The sequence below is a fragment of the Dermacentor andersoni genome, chromosome 9, assembly GCF_023375885.2.
Source record: "Dermacentor andersoni chromosome 9, qqDerAnde1_hic_scaffold, whole genome shotgun sequence".
NCBI classification, from domain to species: domain Eukaryota; kingdom Metazoa; phylum Arthropoda; class Arachnida; order Ixodida; family Ixodidae; genus Dermacentor; species Dermacentor andersoni.
In genome coordinates, this window is record NC_092822.1 from 87,237,532 (window position 1) to 87,258,183 (window position 20,652).

Consider the following 20,652-nt stretch of genomic DNA (forward strand, 5'->3'; position numbering starts at 1 on the left):
GCTCTCACTCATATTTTCTTTATTGCATGTTTTACTGCAGTACTTTTATGAAAAGCCACCGCGGTTTCGTGGTTGGCGTCTTGCATTGCAGCTTGTGATGACCGTCGTCTCTGCGGCTGTCATGGACGTGCTGGGTCGACGCAGACTCTTCCTCGCGTCTGCGGCAGCATGTGTTTGCTCGCTGTTCGCTGTGGGCACCGTCAGCTCGTGGGGCCGCGGCAAAGAACCTCACCCGGTGGCTCTGGCCATCGAGCTGGCTCTGCTGGTAGCGTATGCGATTGGCTACTCCTTCGGTCTCGGCCCAGTCACGTGGCTTCTCGCTGCTGAGATGGTAAGGCCAATGAAATCAGCAGGTGTATTCCCGTAACACTATATGTTCGTGATCGTCGTCACGATATATGTTCGTGACCATTGAGCAACGCCGGCGGAGCTTCGGGAGCTTTAGAAACAAGGGAGCCACACTTACACCCATATTCAAAAATGCTCAATTCCTTGGAAGTCATTGCTTGACTTGGGGGTGGGGGGTAGGGGGGCGTGGAAGCAAGAGTCCACTTAGTGAGCTGTTCATTTTGACTGCTGCTGAAGTACTGATTGGCTGGGCTGGGGTAACAATGAGAAGGAGGAAAGCGGCCCGAGCCAGTATTCTTCTAACTAGCAAGGCTCCAGTCAGTCAGCGGCGGACGGAATGGGCCTCTTAAACAATGCCCTGCACGGTCAAGTCCGGCTGAAGGTAGTGAGTAACGTGGTGTAGAGGCCCACTGCATTTCCTTGGGGGCGTTCACGTCACGCGTTGTCTTGAGCAGGACTTGATCAAGCAAGGTCGTGACTTCCGGTTAAGGAGCATTTCTAAATACGGGTGTTCGTGTACACTGCCACAGTGCGTAAGAAATACCGCGAAATGACTACAAAGGAACACAAGTGGACGTTGAGCGTTTGATTAGTGTTCTAAACCGCTTGGTTAAACTATTTATAAAACTTCATATTTACTAACTTGCATTTTGCTCAGCTAAGCGGTATTTTTAGCTAGAGTGTGCCACCCTGTTTTGCCTCTGGTCTACGTTTTTCATCTCTAAAATTATTCCACTGGTGAATAATAGAAATGTAATGGGATTAAAATGATGCCTTTATGAGACATCCTTAAGCGTCATGCGTAACAGTGATAAGCCTGAGAGACTGTTCTAAACGTATGGTAACAAGCAAGTGAGTTTATGTTTTTATGGCACATTGGCTACGCTAGGCCATTATAGGCGCAGCTACGCTGCGCCTATAATGTGTATGCTGCTACTAGTCGGACGTTTTGTTAATGCGACCACAAGCATGCCAAATAGCCACCCAATGGCTACACCAAAAAATGGATTAAGTTTTTATGAGGTGTTTTACAAACCCAAAGGAGAACTAGGGTGGCTGTTCACACTTACACCACGTAACACTTAACTATCGAAATAAATAAATAATTGTGCGTGATTGTTAACTTGACTGCTCTAACTCATAAAACAAACGCAAACGCTCTCTTTATGCTCTACCTGTTTACTCAAGAGAGCACCAATCCTATGCAAGAAAAATACTGCTAGAATGCTAAAACACTTCGTATATTATTTAACTGACAAGCATAACTGTATTCATTCTTCTTCGATATTCTTCTGAGATATACTGGAAGATGACATTTTTTTCCGTTCTTCTTCTTGACATAAAGTTTGTAATTTAAATGAGCGTACGGTTTTCTCCGTATATTTGTTACTTGTTCTAATGGACACTGACAAAGAATAGGTATGAACACATGGTACAGACGCCGAACAAAATGTATTTCAACGTGGTCGTCACAGTTGGAAGGGCCTTCTCATACGCACTTTGTGCATGCCAAGCGTCCGGGATGTTAGAGTGTTGGGGTGGTGATTCGAGCAAGTTGGTTAATTCATAGTGAACTTGCTTCAGTGCGTGGTTAATTCATAGTGAACTTGTTTCAGTGCGGACCGACACCGGCACAAGAGGTGGCACAGGGCACACGAAGCGGTACTTCCAAGTAATGCTTTTGTGGAAAAAAAAAACTGTCACGTGTTAGATGGCTGTTTTTCCCAGTAATAAATCAGTTCAAAGTAGCACTTCGTGCGTCCTCTGCCCGTTCCTATGTTCATGTACGTCAGTGCTAAACTGAGTTCCCACGGATGTTAGAAAGCTGTCCTAAATTTTTATGAAAAAACTCCCGAGTTCTGACGCCCCCCTCCCCCTAGAACGTATAACCGGTTCTCCACTCACAAGCACGATTGTACCACAAGCATAGTTAAGAGTGTGTTATTTTTGTAGCTACCCCAAGGACTGTGCTTCCTTTCCATACAGAAGCAAGGTTCGAGAGAAGAAACCCTTCGCTTTCGTGGAAAGGTTATCGATAGGTCACAGGATCGATTGCGTGCGAGAGACAATATCGCGGATCCTAAAGTCAAGGTGCACTCCCACCTAAATTGTGGCAAATTCCACATTCATTGAGATGGATTGCGGTATGCAGCTTTGCAAGCATGTAACTGGAAATAACTTTCCTCGTCTAGAATTTTTGGGAAAGGACAGTTCGCTGCTCGTACTTACCCCGTCCCTGGCATGCGCAAAAGCTGAAGGTAAGGCATAATGACTGCTCCTACTGGGACACTCAGGGAACAATAAGGAAATGATTGCCTGAGGGCGCAATCTTTTCTGGCTCAGTACATTTCATGTATAGTGACCTTGAGCCTTGTCGTTATTGTAGACTCCATTAGTCGAACGGAGTGCCTGCAGCTGTCAGAATGAGCTGAAGTCCAGTGATGACGCTGCCGCCAGCTGGTGGTGGTTGCCAGTGATTTATAAGGGAAGCGCTGCCTCGACAAAACTGTGCGCCTTATTTACGATACTAAAAAATATAGGCTGCACATGGTGCGTGGTCGCAATAGACCACTTCCGCTACGCTGCGCTCCAGAACGTTTTTTACGACCACGCTGAAAGACTTGAAAGCGCATTCTTGCTATCAGATCCGCGATTTGATTTTCTTTATTTCATGCTAATATGGAATATAATTCAGTGATTTACACATCAACCGTGGTGATAACCATAACACCGTGGAGTCGTGGAGAGAGATGGCTAGAAATCAGAACTCATTTTCATCGTAACATTTATTGGATTTAGTTTTTTTTCGAAAACATCTTACCATTTGCGGATTACCGGGTTACCCAAGGAGCAAACATGACTGGCCGGGTTGGTGGCGCCACCTGGTTGCGAAGAGTTCAACCAGACAAGCGCATAGCTATCGTTGTGGTAAGGAAATGTATTTTACTTTGCTACTGATTTAAATTTTCGGCAGCGGCGTAATCACGAATACGTTGCCTTTTCAGAATTTTTTTTGGACCAGAAACCTCAGGAAGCACAAAAACGTGCACGCAAGGCATTGCAGTTAGACGAAGCATCACAAGCTGTCGCTACCAGCGTCCGGTAACCCGATATTACGCAAACGTCGTCGCGCATACCGGAATGCGAGATGTGCTAAAGCTCCGCATTTTTCATCCACTTACAACAACCGCTGTGTACAAAGAACGCGTAGGTGGCGTTCATGCCGGTATCCGGTGCTGTTCAGATCCCCTTGCAGGGTGCTGGCCTCCTGCTGAGCCTAGCGTTCGCCTTCAACTGGCTCAGCTTGTTCGCTGTGACGCTGTTCTTGGACGGGGTCCGAGATGCGCTGAGCTTCTCTGGCTGCGGCTGGTTCTTCAGCGCTGTCACACTGGCGGGCACTTCGCTGGTGTACTGGTTCGTGCCAGAGACCAATGGCCGCAGCCTCGAGCAGATACTGATGGACGTCAATGCGGAAGGCGAATAGTATCGCTCACTCATCTCGCGCCAGAACTCGCCTTTCGTGAAGCCATGATTGAGAAGCGGACCCACCATAGGGGGTCCGCGTTAGATTAGGTATGCGGTTACCAATTAAGTAACGAATCTAACAAATAACCGGTCAGATGACCTGATATGTTTTAAGTAAGCGATCTAAACTTTAAATGTATACAAGCTGCATGTCAATAAGATATTTTAAAGATAATATGTACAAATGCACGTGCGTGTGGTTCTACAATATGGGCCCCATCCGGATGCGCGCTCGCGCACTAGCACGCATGCGCGTGTAACTTCCACTAACTGCCAGTTCTACATACATGACAAGTTAATAAAGCTTTTGTTTTGTTGTATCCAGTTTTTACTACTGCCGGGTGCACCTGCTACACTCTGTTCAGCTGCCAGGACTGCCAAGCGTTTCGTTCTTATCAGGCACTCCTACGTACAATGGTCATGAATCGGGATCCATCATTAAAACAGATCAGAGTATTAACCGAGTGCCAATTGAGACGAGAGACGTTTGTAAAAACGTTCGTATCGTCAACACATGCTGGCCGTCCGCATAAGGAACTCATTCGCACGAAGATTCATGAAAACAGGCAAAAGTGCTGACGGAATGAACTCAATTGGTAGTTCTTCTGCAAGACTGATTCGCAGAGGAAGTTATGTGAAGGGCTATTCGGCCAGGTACACTGTTCAGTTTCGTACGTGTATCTCGCTCAAGCATGCGGCAACCTTTCATTTGTGCCTATTAAACACAAATTGCATTTTCTCATGCGGCCGCCGCCAAAATTGGCTAACACCTTATTGCTAAAATATACGTATTCGCTGTGGTTGTGCTCTTCACGTCTGTGGACTAGCCCAAAAAAAAGAAAATTTAAAGAAATTCCTTGGTTCTTTGTTTCATTGTGCCCTCTTCGGACACAATTATTCGGCATGAGATTTGTGAGGTCATGCCACGTAAAGCACCGTCCGCGTTGCGGACCAGTGATGTAACCCGACTTGCAAAACATCGAATGCGGCAAGACGCAAAACCAGTTTAGACCCTCGTAGGTTCTTTCTTCTCCTCTGGGAATTTCTCTTTCCCTAAGTAAAACGTGCAGGAATATTGAAGAGAAGCTAAAGAGAAATAACTTCTGGCAGAGAAATTCAAGACTGCTTATTTATTTATTTTTCTACTTTCAGGACCAGAGTGTATTACAGAGATACCAGAGAGAAGTGTTCTACCAATAAATTATTAATCGCAACTTTAAAGGCAGCAGGGTCTTCGATTGCAGCGACGGAGGAGGGAATGTTGCTCTGGTCACTGCTTGTGTGCGGCAAAAAAGAAAGAGAAAAAAGAAAAAAAAGGAAAAGAAAAACAGACATTACAAGTGTTAGTGCGACATAAAGGAATTTTAACTTTGAATTTATGATCGAAGCGTGAGGACACGTAATCGGGATGGAGGGAAAGATCGTTTTTAAGTGTGGGGTTAGTGTAAAAAAATTACGATGTAGGTTTAAGCGGAAGCATTTGCGACGTAACGCCAGTGTCGGTAGACCTAAATTAGCTTTCATTGAAGAAACGCTAGCGTAGCGAGAGTAATTAGAGAGCACATATCGGACAGCGCTGTTCTGAACGGATTCAAGGGCAGTGAATAATGCTGAGCTACATGGGTCCCAAATAGAGGAAGCATATTCTAATTTTGATCTAACTAGAGTTGCGTAAAATTTAATCTTTAAATCGGAGGGAACGGAGGAAGAATTTCGGCGTAGAAATCCAAGCATGCCATTAGCGTAGTTAATTACGTGCTCAATGTGTATTCCACGAGAGGTTGCCCTTTACATGCACGCCAAGATAGAGGTTACTAGTAACAGGCGTTGAAGCGGGGTTATTAAGAGTATAAGCAAAGTTGTCATTAACTTTATTGAGACGCGTTACTCTCATGAACTTACATTTTGAAATATTTAGCTTCATAAAGCCACTTGTCGCACCAGTTAGAAATAGCGTCAACGTCGGATTGCAAAATAGAAACGTCCTGTGAGGTATTAATTAGACGATAAAGTACACAATCATCTGCAAAAAGTTTAATGCAAGAGGTAATACCGACAGGTAAGTCGTTAATATAAATAAGAAATAGTAAAGGGCCCAAAACCGATCCTTGTGGTACGCATGAAGTAACAAGAACAGTAGGGGAGTCACAATCATTAGCGTGAACGTACTGTAAGCGGTTAGTCAGAAAGCATTGAATCCAGGCTAGGATATTAGGATCTATATTGAGCTTGCTCATTTTTAGTAGAAGGAGTTTGTGTGATACAGTATCCAACGCTTTAGCGCAATCTAAAGAGATGCAATCAGTTATCAAATTTTTGTCAAAAGCTCCAAAAAGGTCGTTAGTAAAAGAGAGTAACTGTGTCTCACAAGAGCAGTGCTTCCTGAAACCGTGTTGACAAGGAGAAAAAACACATATTTGATTCAAGGAAAGATACCAGGTTTGATTAAATGATGTGTTGGATAACTTTACAGGATACACTGGTTAAAGATATTGGCCTGTAGTTTAGGGGAGAATGGATGTTACTTTATTTTTGGATTGGAGCCACCTTACCCCCTTCCAATCATCTGGCAAAGTGGAAGTCTGTAAAGACTGCGAATAGGGTTCAGCAAGTATGATGAAACAGTAAACTTCTGTCTTTTTTAAGAACTTTGAATTTATGTTGTCATTACCTGCAGAGCTAGATAACTTTAATTTTCTGTCAAACGGCACACCCCAGCTGAATCTATAGAGATGAAATCCATTGGAACAAAACCAGAGTCGGCGATTGATGGCACAGAAAAGGCCACTAAGCCAGAAAAGCCAAAAACAAAAACATCGTTTAGCACATTGCAGCAGTCATCATTAGGAACAGCACCGCCATTGCTGTCGAGCAAGTGAATCGTGTTAGATTTGCTGCCACGACCTACATTCGAAAACTACCGAGGCTTATTTTGAAGCAGAGTGGGCAAAGTACAATTGTGGAAGAGGTCTTTGCCTGCACAGTGGAATTTTTTTACTCGTGATCAGCGCAGTTATACGCTTGTCATTGTTCGGGCGTCATTGCCACCTTCGCTCGGCGCAATATCTTTTTCTTTTTGTTTAACAAGCGCTTCAGATGGACGTTAAACTAAGGAGCTTCGGGAGAAGTAAAGGTGAATTTTTTGGGAATGTAGCGATCGCTCAAGTAGGCAAGTTTTTCTTTAAAGAGAGACCAATTTTCTTGAACGGTGCGACTGTAAAGGCTCGGCATACAGTCAGTGATGAATTCTGCAAGTTCGTTATTTATGGCAGAGAAAATCGCGGTTTTGTAATCTTTAATAAATTTTATTAAACACAGCTTCCGGGTGAACCCATCTCATGATGACCGTCGACGGTAATGCAATTAGCGTTCAAGAAGCATAGCGACATACCGCATTGATAAAAATACGTTTGTTCAGATCTGTACTGGTAATTTTAGGAGTGCCATTGCTGAGGCTTTATGCGACCCATTTTTCTCGTACCTGACCACTTCGTATGACACTCGCATGAAGTCTGCACGAAGACTCTAAGAAGACAAACGCAGTGTGGAAGAAGGAATTACGTCAAAGGAACGAAGACGAGTATGTTGACGATGGCATGACGATTCGCCATATTCGCAATGATTCGCTATGAGTTAAACATCAATGCCCGAAACGACGTCTTCAAAACCTTATTTATGCCGAACTTTATTCACCTACTAAGGGAACTGTTGTGGTAAGACGCTCTGCGAAAGCAACTTCACGGTTAAGTACGTTCCCGCGCGTTGTCTGCGGCCTAAGGATCCTTAACTCATACCAAGGCGCTGTACAAGATTTGGCAAGAGAATACGAAACTATCATGTTCCTGTATATTTTGATGAATTACCTCAAAGTATCATGCACCTTTCAACTAAATACAAATTAAGAAAAGGCACTCGAGCACTACGACAATTAGTCGCTTCACGAAGGCTTGACAGCGAGTGTTTAACGAGCACAAATGTTTGACATTAGCGCGTTGGCACGAAGATGGCTGTTCAACTACGACGCAGTGTCGACGATGAAGTGACGAAGGTGCCACGTCGATCAACACGATCGAACGACCTTGAAGGCACCGTGACAACGAGCATGTACCTAGTGTCCCTAGTTGGCAGAAATCGTGGGCCAGTCGGTAGGAGCAAGATGCTAGAAGATAGATAGATAGATAGATAGATAGATAGATAGATAGATAGATAGATAGATAGATAGATAGATAGATAGATAGATAGATAGATAGATAGATAGATAGATAGATAGATAGATAGATAGATAGATAGATAGATAGATAGATAGATAGATAGATAGGCTCGAAATCACTGAAGTGCGCAGAAAAATGCTAATCGCGTTAACAACCATATTGCACTATAGCCCTGTAAAGGGTGCATCGCTGTAGATATTAACCTGTTGAGGCAAAGCTGCCGTCTGGCACACCTTTGGGAAATAGAGCCAGCTCGCTTGGTCTAAAGGTGGCTCGCACGAACCAGTGGTATCTAAAAGGCTGAAAAGGAACGAGAATAATTCGCAAAGCAGGCTAAATGAATGGTTGGGGCACAGACCGGCACGGCAGTACTACAGCCATGCAGACGAACGTAGCATGTAACCTGCGACGACTGTTCGCTTGCAGGTACTCTCGCTGTCTGACTTCCTGCGGCGCAACGTGGAATGCTATGCTAGTACCTTAGGAACTTGTGGCGCTCTCTGTCGTCGGCCACCGAATCACGGTCCGTTGCCTGTCAACACGTCGCTCCGTGCACAGCTCAACTGTGCGTACACTGTCCAGCCTCTTTCTTGCCCCGTGGGAGTGGTTCCGGCTGACTGGAAAGTTGGAAAGCTCTTCTCACTCCCGAAAAAAGACTTTGACTTGATGTAGCAGCTATCGACCAATCTCGCTGACCAGAGGCAGTTGAAAGTCAATGAGCACGTACTTCACTCTCGTACTGTAAAATTTTTCACACCCGTCGATTAATTGAACCCGAGCAAGCATGACTTCCGTAAAGGCCTGTCATGCGATACTACACTAGCACTGTTTATCAATGATATAATCTGTAATCTTGATCTAAACATTACTGCCGACGCTTTCATTTCGGACTATGAAAAGGCGTCCCACAGCAACGGCTCCTTCTGAAACTCTCTCGTTTACACCTTAACCCACTTGTTTTAAACTGGATACATATTCTTCTGCTTAACAGACAACACTTCGTGCCCTCGCTAGCAACCAAGTTCAGTTCTTTCCGGAGACTCCCAAGACGGCGTCTTGGGGCCCTTTCTTATATTAGAGTGTTTTTGTTTGCGTTTTTACGCTCCGCTCAGCAGCTAAGTGGAGCAAAAGCGCGAATGCGCATGCGCTATCCGCTTAGCCGCAAGGAGGCTAGCGGAGCGACAAAGACAGTTCGCTCACAAGCTGCCTGAGCGGAGCGGGCTGCGCACCACTTTGGCTACTAGCGTTGGGGTCATAAAGGATTGGATTGGATGCAGAAAGCAAGCACGCTGGCTATCACGTTGCGTTACCTAAGACGGCGCTTTATATTCCACTGGACAAAATGGACCGGTAACGCATTACAAGCGCACGCCTAGATACTTCGTAGACAAATAACTTTATATATATATATATACGTTTTACTTTATAAAAGTGAGCAATGGGTATTTTTATTTTCTTTCATTACCCTGAATTTGGTCAGAGGGCGCTGCAACTATGAAAGGTCCTGTACAGGTAACTGTACAGGAAAAACATTGATTCGCAGTGGGGGAAAAGAACTAGGAAGCTTACCAGCAAGTATGCGGCCTGTAGGGTGAGCAACACAGCAACAAAGAAAGTCAAGCGGAAAGTCAGAGAGGGTGAAAGAATGTCATGGGTGGCGGCAATGGAAAAAAAAAACCTGCCATGAGTAACTACTTAAGAGGGAAGAACGAAACCAGGAAAGAAACATACGATAACTCGAAGGGAAGCTCATTACCTTTCGAAGCGAGATCAGGATGCCTTAGAACACGCACCTATAAAGCGAGATATACGACGGAAGAAGAAGCGTGCGCTTGCTGCGGTAAAGCTAGGGAAACGATGAAGCATGTTTTATTAGAATGTGAAGACTGCACAGAGGTCGATTTAGGCACCACTGGCCTCCTTGAAGCCCTTCGGTTCAGCGAGAGCAGATGAAAATAAACATGTCCGCAATAGAGATTACTAAGAGGCGACTGGAAGATTGGTGGAAGAAAAGTAGGGAAACGACAAAAAACGGAGACGTACAAAAGCAAATTTCAGAACAGGGTTGTCAGGAAAATTGGTTGTGGGAGTTCATGGTGCTTTCTTTCCTTTAATCTAGGTAGGACATTAGGCAGTATAATAGCAAGAACTCGGTGGCGCAACCCACCGCCCCTTTCCAAAGGGGACGCTCATAACATACATACATACATACATACATACATACATACATACATACATACATACATACATACATACATACATACATACATACATACATACATACATACATACATACATACATACATACATACATACATACATACATACATACATACACACACACATACATGCATGCATGCATACATACATACATACATACATACACATACATACATACATACATACATACATACATACATACATACATACATACATACATACATACATACATACATGCATACATACATACATACATACATACATACATACATACATACATACATACATACATACATACATACATACATACATACATACATACATACATACATACATACATACATACATACATACGTCCGTCCGTACGTCTGTCCGTCCATCCATCCATCCATCCGCTCCGCTCCGCTATGCTAAACGTATAACTAAAAGGTGAAAATCGGCCACCGCTCTGCTGCGGCTTAGCGGGACGATTCGGAATAGAGCGTACCGTAAAGAGGCTCAACACTCTATTGTCACGGTACTATTCCTCAAGCAGAAGGTTGGCGAAGACGACGCTTCTGATCTGGCGCATGTTCTCGACGATGTGGTTCAGTGCTTGATCGCCTTGTAAACATATTGTAAATACGTTTCTTTCTTTTGTGTCTCCTTCCACGTGACATGTTGGCGGACGTGATGGGGTCTAATACAAGACAGCAGCCACTAAGTCATTCGCCACGCTAGACTTGTCTAGCGGCGGTGACACTGCGTCAGTGGCGGCCGCCATACCGGCCGCCATCCTGGCGGCGCTCCGTGATCCTGGAACCGTTTCCGGCAATTCCTTCCGCAGGCGTCATGTCTACGTGAACTACTTGGGTGAAGGCAACTGGTAACTGAACCCACACGTGCTGCCTAAATGCGTCAAAGTGGCCTCATTCGAAAATTCCATTATGTAACGAACGAGAGCAAAGGAAACCGAGGCGCTAGACTTTTTAAACTTAAGAAGTCCACATAAAATGACAAGAAGGACAGCATACGGGAAGTTACTTGCTGTTCTTAATTGCATTAAAGAAATGATGAATAAACGGAAATGAAAGTGAATGAAGAAACAACTGGCCGCAGATGGGATACGAATCCACGTCTTCGTATTACGCGAGTGATGCTTTTAGCAATTGAGCTACCGAGGCTGTTTCCGGCATTGATGGCGACGACGTTGACGACTGCATTTAACTCTATGAGTGCGCAAGGGCACATTACAGGTGGCACCCGGCTGTTACGCTGTAGAACGTCGAAATTTACGTGAAGGGAGCTGCGAAGGCTTGCTTAGATCAGAACGAAGAGGAGCTCAACAGCTGGAACGCATGTAAGACGAAACTTCATGACTTGTTTGACCAACCTGCAGGCTGCCAGCGTGCCGCCAAGAACTTGACCCGTGTGTGCAGGTGCATACGAAGTCGTACCAGGCATACATTCAGGGTGCCGTGGCCAGGGTGCCGCAAGTACTGAATGGGATCGCGGACGAATTCGGCGTCGAAAGAAAGCCCCGTCGCCCGCACGTTTAATGCGACTGGCGCTCAGTGAACCCCAACCTATCATATCACTTAAGCAATCCGTTGCTTGTGAAGAACTGGCAAACGTGGGTCTTGAGACCATCTGTTCTTTCAACCTTCTTGGTATTTAGCCTTCAGCCAACTTCAAACTCCTCCAACGCCATTGCCCTACTCCGAGCCATCGCATTGCGAATGTATTGAGGACGCCTGACGAAAAGCCAATTTGCTTACGATGTGGATATCTAGGATACATTTCTCGCTATTGCCAAAGTCCTTGGCCTTCGCGATTTCAAACAAGCTCCTCCAGCTTCCGCTATTGACCCCGAAGTTGTGACTTAGCGCAGGACGCAGCTTTACAACCAAAATTTTACGAATGTTGCTGCTAGTTTTGTAGCTAAACAGGCAGGCTGATTCAAGTTGACCACATGTCGCGAATTGTGCAGCACATGTTCTGCGATATGGTGAACACCAGTGACGAATCTAGAATGTACAGCGCGACATGTTTCAATAGCCGACACACATGACTCGCGAGGTCAGATTTCACGACTGCGCTCGCCGGGAGTGACAGACTCCAGAAGTTCTCGCACTACTTTCTCTCTCACATTTGACTGTTAGGCTGTTCACCGTCACTACAACGTGACAGTGAACTTTGGCGATACTGAAAGTAAGAGTAAGTCGAGAAAACAATGCTTAGCTAGCGTGCAGTAAGCGTCGTACAGATCCAATTGACATATTGGAGCCTGTGTAAAGCGAGGCTTTCGAGAAGCGGTTAGTCAAATGCTATAAATTTTCCAGGTTTATACCTGCGTCATTGGCACAAAGAAAAAGGCTGAACGCACCCGCTCTACGCAATGTGACGCACGCAGCGATCATCTCAAAGAGCTTGCTGGCGATGGAATGACACAAGTACACGTGAGCTTGTTTTCTAATGAATAACGAAAACAAAAAAGTTTACAAATTAAGACAACTTGAAGAAATCTGCAAATAGAAAAAAAAAGGGGATTGTGATATAATGACCAGAGATATGGGGGGCTGTGCTGAAAGGCCGAGGTTTCAACAGGCAACACAAGTCAATTTTCTTTAAATATGAGCTGTATCGCACGACAGCAGTAGCACCCAGCAGCCACGGTCAGGAAAGCCCGGGAAAACCACAAAGAAATCTTCGCTTTAAAGATGGCAGAGTTTCAATGCCGACCATTAAAGCCGGTCGAAAGATTCCATGTGAAGCCAAAAAATTTATTTCTCAATACAGGGCGAGAATGCGCAGTTTAAGCGCCTTGTGTGCAGGGTTTATAATTGCCATACGTATTACAGTGAAAACGACCTAATGTCCGCGATAACAATACGCGATAACAATAAGCACGCCGGTCCAAACTATTGTTCGAGAGCGTCCGCTTTCGTCCTTCCTCATACGCCATACGTAGAAAGAAGGCGTTAACCTTAGGCCAGCAATGCGTAAGCCTATACCGAAAGCGGAATAGCAAGAGGTATTGTACGTCCTGCGGAACACCTCACTAGTGAGAATGGAAGGTGACTAAAAGGGACCTAAAGAGAGATGTGTCACTCGTGCATTAATTACGCATGCGTGCAGAGTCGTCCCTGCGCTTACTTTGACGGCATTAATGGGGTGGTTTTGCCGCACCGGGTATCACGCGAAGAAATTAACGGGAGGCTCTGTGAACGAAACGGTCTAAGATATGCCTAGTTGGTGGGCTGAGGAATGTCTTATAGGTGGTACTGATGTGTGCGGCGGCGGCATGCTAATACAGTATGCGTGATTTATTTGGAAAAGGGTGGAAAGTTTGTCGAGTTGTCCGGTAGCATATTTTTGGTTCATATAGTGCGAAAGAAAACAGAAGAATACTAGAAGCAGACAGGACGAGCATTGACTCTGGAGTGCGAGTGAGTGAGTGAAAAACTTTATTAGCTCTAGATTCGCTGGTTTTCTGCGGTCTTCAGATGGCTTCGTCCATCTTCTAGCACAACGGTCGGTTGCCCTTAGTCCAGGACTCCACTGGATGCTGCTGCCAGTTGTGCTCGCCAAATCAGACCTTCTTGGTCGACCCGGCGATCGCTGGAGAGCACTCCCTCCCATTGCTTCGCACTCGGGTTTGATATAATGGGTACCACGTCTATCTTCTGGCATGCCCACGTTATGTGATACAGTGTGGGTGTTTTGTGGCACCAGGGGCATTTGTCATTGTATTGTGTGGGATACATTTTGCTGAGTACGTTTAGGTTCGGGTACGAGCCCGTTTGTAGCTGCCTCCACGCGACAGAGTCCTCTCTGCTAAGGGAGATGTGCGGTGGTGGATACCGCTTTCTGCAGCCCTCGTAGTAATTTAGTATCGCCGAATAGTCTTGGGGTACAGGTTCGGTCCCCTCGAGGTCGCCTACGTTGGATGCTCGGTAATAAGTGTAGCCTCGTGCTATCCTGTCCACCTCTTTTGGTGAAACGATGAACAGACATAAGTGATTGCAAGAAAAAAGCGAAGAAAAGAAACATCACATGGCCTAAGGAATATCAGTGAACAGATAAACGTATCAGAAAGTTGCGAAACCATAAAAACTAAAGAAAAGGAACTACTTGGGATGGACGCACGTGCTGAGATATTCAAATTCGCTAACAGTGATACTGATGTATGTGGCAAGTCCAAGGTATATGTAAACTGGTAACGAAGCTTACATAGGAATCAACACGTCAAGAAAATGGCATAGTGTGGCAACTGTCGCCATCTGTGTAACGTGGGGACTATTCCCGTAAAAATATAATAAAGGAAAAAAAAACACGACGTAACGCAGGGAAACGAAAATGGCGTCGAGATGTTATGCTGCTTGGTGGGAATGTTTAAATTTATTTAGCATCCGGCATTTTGACAGCTACGCCAGTAGTTAGTTTTCTTTTGAGGCTGACGCGAGCTTGCGACGCGCCACAGCTGTAGCGCCCAAGTGTCTTTAAATATAGAAGCGGCGTATATCTTAATGTGAACATAATTATAGGCAGTTAGTAATGGAATTTGGTCCAGTAGGTTCCCTAGAAAGGTGAGCGAATAGAATAGAAATAAGTGACAGTGCCACAGGGGCTTTCAAAGCAATAACTTCCTATTTAATCGTCTATAATAATGCGACCAGTATACTGAACAAACAAAACATGTTTTAATGGATTAAAAGTAATATGGCCAGCACACAGTCGTCATGTATAGTAACATGCGCGAAACCTTTTCATGGAATTATTCGCAATTCCACGTGGCACTATGACCGCATATCCAGCAGTTATCAGAAAGACAACATTGCAACACATTATCTTTTAGGAAACATTCCACTGATTAATGTTGCTGCCTGTAGTACCCTCAGAGCGTGTGCTACGGACAGCGAAGGAACGCAGCGCGTGTTTGTTCACGGAGCACTCATCAGTTATCGTCACGATGAGACACAGCGCGCCGGATGCGAACGCGTGAACTTGCACGATGATAAAAAGTCTGCGCTCACAGCTTTCGCCAATAAATGCCCTGCGCAAGGTCACGAAAAACTTGAAGTAAAGTCGACGCCACACTTCGAACAAACACGGAAGCAAATGAAAAATTGAATATCCAATCCACCCGGTGAAGGTGGTTGACCAGCGAAGTTATGTTTGGCGACACGGCGGTTCGACTGCACGTACAACACAGAGTTACACGGAAATGTTTGCAGCAGCACAAATGCTCCGAAAACAGCCTCACCGCGTGTCGTTCCTCGGATCGTGTTCCTCTTCATTTCGGGGAGATAGTTGGCAAACCGTAGCCTGTCGCACTCCCGGAAGCTCGATCCAAAGTGACGGCCCAGAAAGTCTCCGAAACCTCGCTTTGGCAGAGGCGAAGTCGTTGTTACGGCCATCTCCTGTGCCGTCGAAGTCTCGACGCCGCCTTTTCTCCCTCGGCGTCGCAGACACGCTCTTCTTCCCGCGCAGTCGGATCGGTCCGACGTCGACGGTCACATTCCCGGCCGCTGGTCTCAGCGTCGTTTTTCCTACCTTCGCTGCCCCTCGTGTGACGAACCACTCAAGGTCCTTCCGGGCCAACGTCGGAGTGAAAATGAGCCTCTAGCTCCTTATCAGGCAGGCACTACGTCACACACGCGTGGTTCCAAACACAGCTGGCCACTACAACCGGGCTTCGATGCTTCTCTTCGTGGTTTCACGTCACAGAGAAGTGGTTTCACACAAAGTTGGCCGCTAACACAACGCTTCGATGGGACAGAAATCCCTCCTCCCTTCCCAAGTCGCGCGTCAATCGCGCACCATCCACTGATATCTCTGTCAATAGGTTCCGGCACGATTTTTGTTCCAAGCGTTACGGCATATTCAGACGGACCTTGGACACTCTATCCTAATCTTTTAATGTGGAAGGTCTGAATTATTTCGCGCGTAGTAGGACATTTCTGTCTTGAAAGGAATGTAATATCCACATACAAAGATGCAAAAGCGTGATTAAAACAATGCCGCTCTAGATACGACGTATTAGGGTTGCTAAACGAATGGTTCTGTTTATTTATTCTGGTATTCGGGCACCTGCCTCTTATTTCAATGCCAGTGCTATAAGGCAGCACTGCCATTCACAAGATTCAGTCATTGGCAAAGTTATAAGTGGTAAGAATTTATTGCTTATCAAAGAACAAAGAAATTGCCACAAAGAGGGAGAAGACGTAGGACTAAACGCCAAGATGCCCATCGCGAACGGATTACGTAGTAGACACCAGCTGTGTCGTTCAGTCAGTGCTCAATTGTTGAATCACACTACACACCCGCTGCTGTAAATTTTTCTAGGAAAGCTTTGAGCGTGTAAAGCAACGCTAAATTCTACTGGAAGAGCAATACAAGAAGTGTTGCCGTCGATCACGCCTGCTAAACATTTCCACCTCACTGAAAGCACGCGTGCATACGTACACATAGCAAACGAATGGGTTTGCTAAGCGAGCTCCACATTCACATATATGCTGTCATCATCGACAAATCCAAACAGTTCAACGTCTTTCCAGGAAACTGTACCGGTAGTATTTCCTTCATTCCAGGTGTCAGGCGCCGGCTTCTTTACCATCTCGTAATCAGACAGGCTCACTGGTAGCCGGATGTCTCTCTCGGAATCAGTCGGGTGCGTGAGGATGACTGTTACTTGTCTGGCGAACGGCCAACACAAGCGGTCAGCCCATGGCCCGTCTCCGAGAGCAACTGTAAAGCACACGCTAACTTCCCCGTTCGTGTTCATATGGACAACACACTCGAGTTGAAAAGAGTAACCACCTAGGACATCCAAATCGTCAGTTATGCTCGCCTTTTGATCTTTCGCCAGAGATTGGAGTTTCGTGTAGACTTTAGAGAATTTTACCATAGTGATGAAGACGTCCGGCTTTGAAGCTGCACGACAAGGCGTCGCGGCGAATGGTAACAGATCCATCATTGAGGCGAACTTTCCCTTTTGGCTGATACCCACCGGATCTTGTTGGCCTTTTGTGCAGTCGCGTTCAAGAAGGGTGAGCCGCTTCACTAGCAGGTTGACGCACTTGGTCACATAGTCCTTGTCAAGAACGTCGCCGGGTGCCCGCTGTATCAATGCTTCGAGATCTTCCCTGACATCTCGTACTACTCGCATCACGTCACAGGGGGCTTCGGCTGTACTCACCTCCCGTCCTGGATCAGCAGCTCCCGAGCAGAATCGTCTGTGGTCAATGGCGACGCTACTAGCGACGCTCTGGCTGCACTTCGGACACTCGAACTTTTCGCTGCTGCAGTTGAGGTGCTCCGTCAGCATGGACGAAGTACCGTTGAAGGCACTGTCCTCACTGTTGGGGCCGACAACGCTGTACTCATGTGGCTCGGCCGACTTTAAGTCCTGCCCCCCGACGTTACCCGCGAGGCAGTCCTTGCTCTCCGAAGGACCCGGTTCCTTTTCTTTGATCGGCGCTCTGCATGGCTCGCACAGGACCTGGCCGCAAGACAGGAGCAGTGAGCGGGAAGGCGCCATGCCGCAGACTCGCGTGCTCGGTAGAGGATCGACGAAGGTGACGCGTCGACGCTCTGACAAGTCGCTGAGACCAGTCAGACTGCATTCTGAGCCCGACATATTGTGGGAAGTCGTCGAATCAATGGAGGCTATGGAGGGGAATATAAAGGTAATCCCCGCACGGATGTATGCGCCGCACACGCGAAGGGCCAACGCAACACTGGCGATTGCAAACAGCAATGAGCTTTTATAAGAAGCCCGCCGTACGCTGTGCTGCTCTACCATTGGGCAGCGTGGTAAGCCGGCAAAAAGTAACTGCTCATCTTAGTTTGTGGAAGTTGTCGTACATATATGTGTTCCGTATTATTACAATATTTTTCCTCAGTTTAGTGTGGCACGAAAAGCTTTATTTATGGGATTTTTTTGTTCACCTTCCTGAATTAATTACCTTGCTTTGTTGCTTAATTTCCCCCTTGGCAACGCGATAAGTTTGGCCTTATCGCTTGTGACGTGATTGGAATATTTCCATCGGATTTTCGGGCCGTGACGCCGCATCAACAGGCAATGTTATCTACGCTACTATTTTGGCTGTGGCAGCCTTCATCGACATTTTGCTGTGATCGCCTTTTCTGCTTCCTCTGATTGTGTGGTCACGTGATGCGTATTTTCCCGAACTTTTTTTTTCGCTACGCCAGCGGGAATTCACCTTGTTTCACGAATACATGAGAAAAGAAATCTGCGATAAACAGCAGCAGCCGGTGTACGCCGCGGCAGCTTTATGGCCACGTCATCGAGCTGCTGAGTTTGAGGTCGCGGGTTCGTTTTCGGCAGCGGCGGCCGCATTTCAATGATGGCGTAAATGCAAGAACGCTCTGCCAGTATGCATAGATTTGGGTGCACGTAAAAGAAACCACGACCTGGAGGCTTACGAAAAGGGTTCTAGTTAAATTGAGGACGACGCAGCGAGCTATGGAAAGAAGAATGATAGGTGTAACGTTAAGGAATAAGAAAAGAGCAGATTGGGTGAGGGAACAAACGCGAGTTAATGATATCTTAGTTGAAATCAAGAAAAAGAAATGGACATGGGCAGGACACGTAATGAGGAGGGAAGATAACCGATGGTCATTAAGAGTTACGGAATGGATTCCAAGGGAAGGAAAGCGTAGCAAAGGGCGGCAGAAAGTTAGGTGGGCGGATGAGATTAAGAAGTTTGCAGGGACAACATGGCCGCAATTAGTGCTTGACCGGGGTAGTTGGAGAAGTATGGGAGAGGCCTTTGCCCTGCAGTGGGCATAACCAGGCTGATGATGATGATGATTGTTTGTAAATTGTGTTATTTAGTTGAGTATGTGTGGTGATTACGCGTGCAAATAACGTCCGCTTGTGTGAGTAATCTAGCTTAAGGTCTAGAATTGCGTAATCTACCACAGGCAATTTCGAAAAATTACGGAAAACTTTAAAAGTTATAACCCAGTATATGAAGTCTTTCTAAGTTCTACGTAAATTCCCGCTGAAATATATGCAAACAAAGAAAAGTATTAGAGTTTATACATAACGCCTCAGGAGAGGGGCTTTTGGTGCTCATTAATTAAATGTATTAATGGTTGCAGGATTTTCTGTTTATTTTTCCTTGAAGCAGCCGCTTGAGAACACTGGTTTAGGATGTTCTTTCCCACCATTTATTGAGTACACGCTGTCTGTATGTTCACAGTTTATGCAGAACTAGTGAATATAACAGCGATGATTTGTTTGAGAACTCTGCAGCACTTTCCTGACCGCGGCAGCTGGGTACAGCTGCTGTGCTGTCGAATAGCTCCCCATTGATGGGATCAAACCTTACTGCCCCAGCACAGGAGCTCGATGCTTCAGCCACGAGGCAACAGTCGTTTTCTTATTTCTTTATCGTCTTTACTCAATTCACGCAGGGATGGACTATAGAAACATACCAGCCCATGAAGGGATATTTAGAGAAAGAACCATAATTCTGGCATCTGTATCAGCCTATCTAACCTGTCAAGCTTTCGGGTTTTACACTTCGTTCACGTAAATCATTCTTCTTACAGATTCGCACCCGCTGTGCGAATCGCACCCGCTGTGCGCACCCACTGTGGTTTTTTAGTGGCTATTATGCTGCGCTGCTAAGTACGAGGTCGCGGGATTGAATCCCCGCCACGGCGGCCGCATTTTCATGGGGGCGAAACGCGAAAACTACACTTAAATGTGTGTGAACGTTCAAAACCCTTTTCCTGGTAGTGGGAAATGTTCATAAGTGCCCCCTCCCCCCACACACATTACTCCGAGCCTCATAATCGAATCATGGTTGTCACGTAAAACCACATAATTCTTTACAGATTCGCGAAAGTAACTTGTTATTGACCTGCCGCCATTCCTGACAACGAAATATCCTTTAGGCATAGAAGAATCATCAACCCAAATTTCATGCTTTTTACATTAGCGAAGGTATCGGATGCTGCCGTAATATATGGGGAAGTCCTTTTTCTAATTTTTTTTTGAAAAATACGCAAAAAAAAAATAACCTCCCCAAAAGTCCAGAAGTTATGCTTAATTGCCTCCGCTTTTCAACAAATAAAACAGTGATTGCATTATTGTCAAGTATTAGAGACCGTCAAGGACACCGTAGCAAAACCTTGAATGATGAAACTAAGTTTTAGTTGGCGCACCTGTGCCCACAAAAATAAATTACTCTCAGAGCACAACGACTGCGGCGAACACAGTCGGCGATCGTGAAAAACCTGATATGTAGGTCAAGCGCGGCGGCTTTTCTACATGAGTCATCGAAGGTTCCAGAGTCATGGCTTGTGCCCACATGTCTTCCAAAAAGGTCTA

At 45.8% G+C, this 20,652-nt stretch overlaps 1 protein-coding gene across 1 annotated transcript; it reads left to right on the forward strand.

The window, feature by feature from the left end:
• The first annotated feature begins 18 nt into the window (after positions 1-18).
• Positions 19-4,193, forward strand: LOC129383925 (facilitated trehalose transporter Tret1-like). Its single transcript, XM_055068953.2, has 2 exons — positions 19-331; positions 3,593-4,193. Exons 1-2 carry the CDS (start codon positions 98-100, stop codon positions 3,830-3,832), a joined length of 474 nt encoding a protein of 157 aa, XP_054924928.2. The 5' UTR covers positions 19-97; the 3' UTR covers positions 3,833-4,193.
• The last annotated feature ends 16,459 nt before the right edge of the window (positions 4,194-20,652 follow it).

Coding starts and splice junctions, on each gene's coding strand:
- LOC129383925 (XM_055068953.2), top strand. CDS start 98: ATGACCGTCGTCTCTGCGGCTGTCATGGACGTGCTGGGTCGACGCAGA. Junction 332..3,592: donor GGCTTCTCGCTGCTGAGATG/GTAAGGCCAATG, acceptor GGTGCTGTTCAG/ATCCCCTTGCAGGGTGCTGG.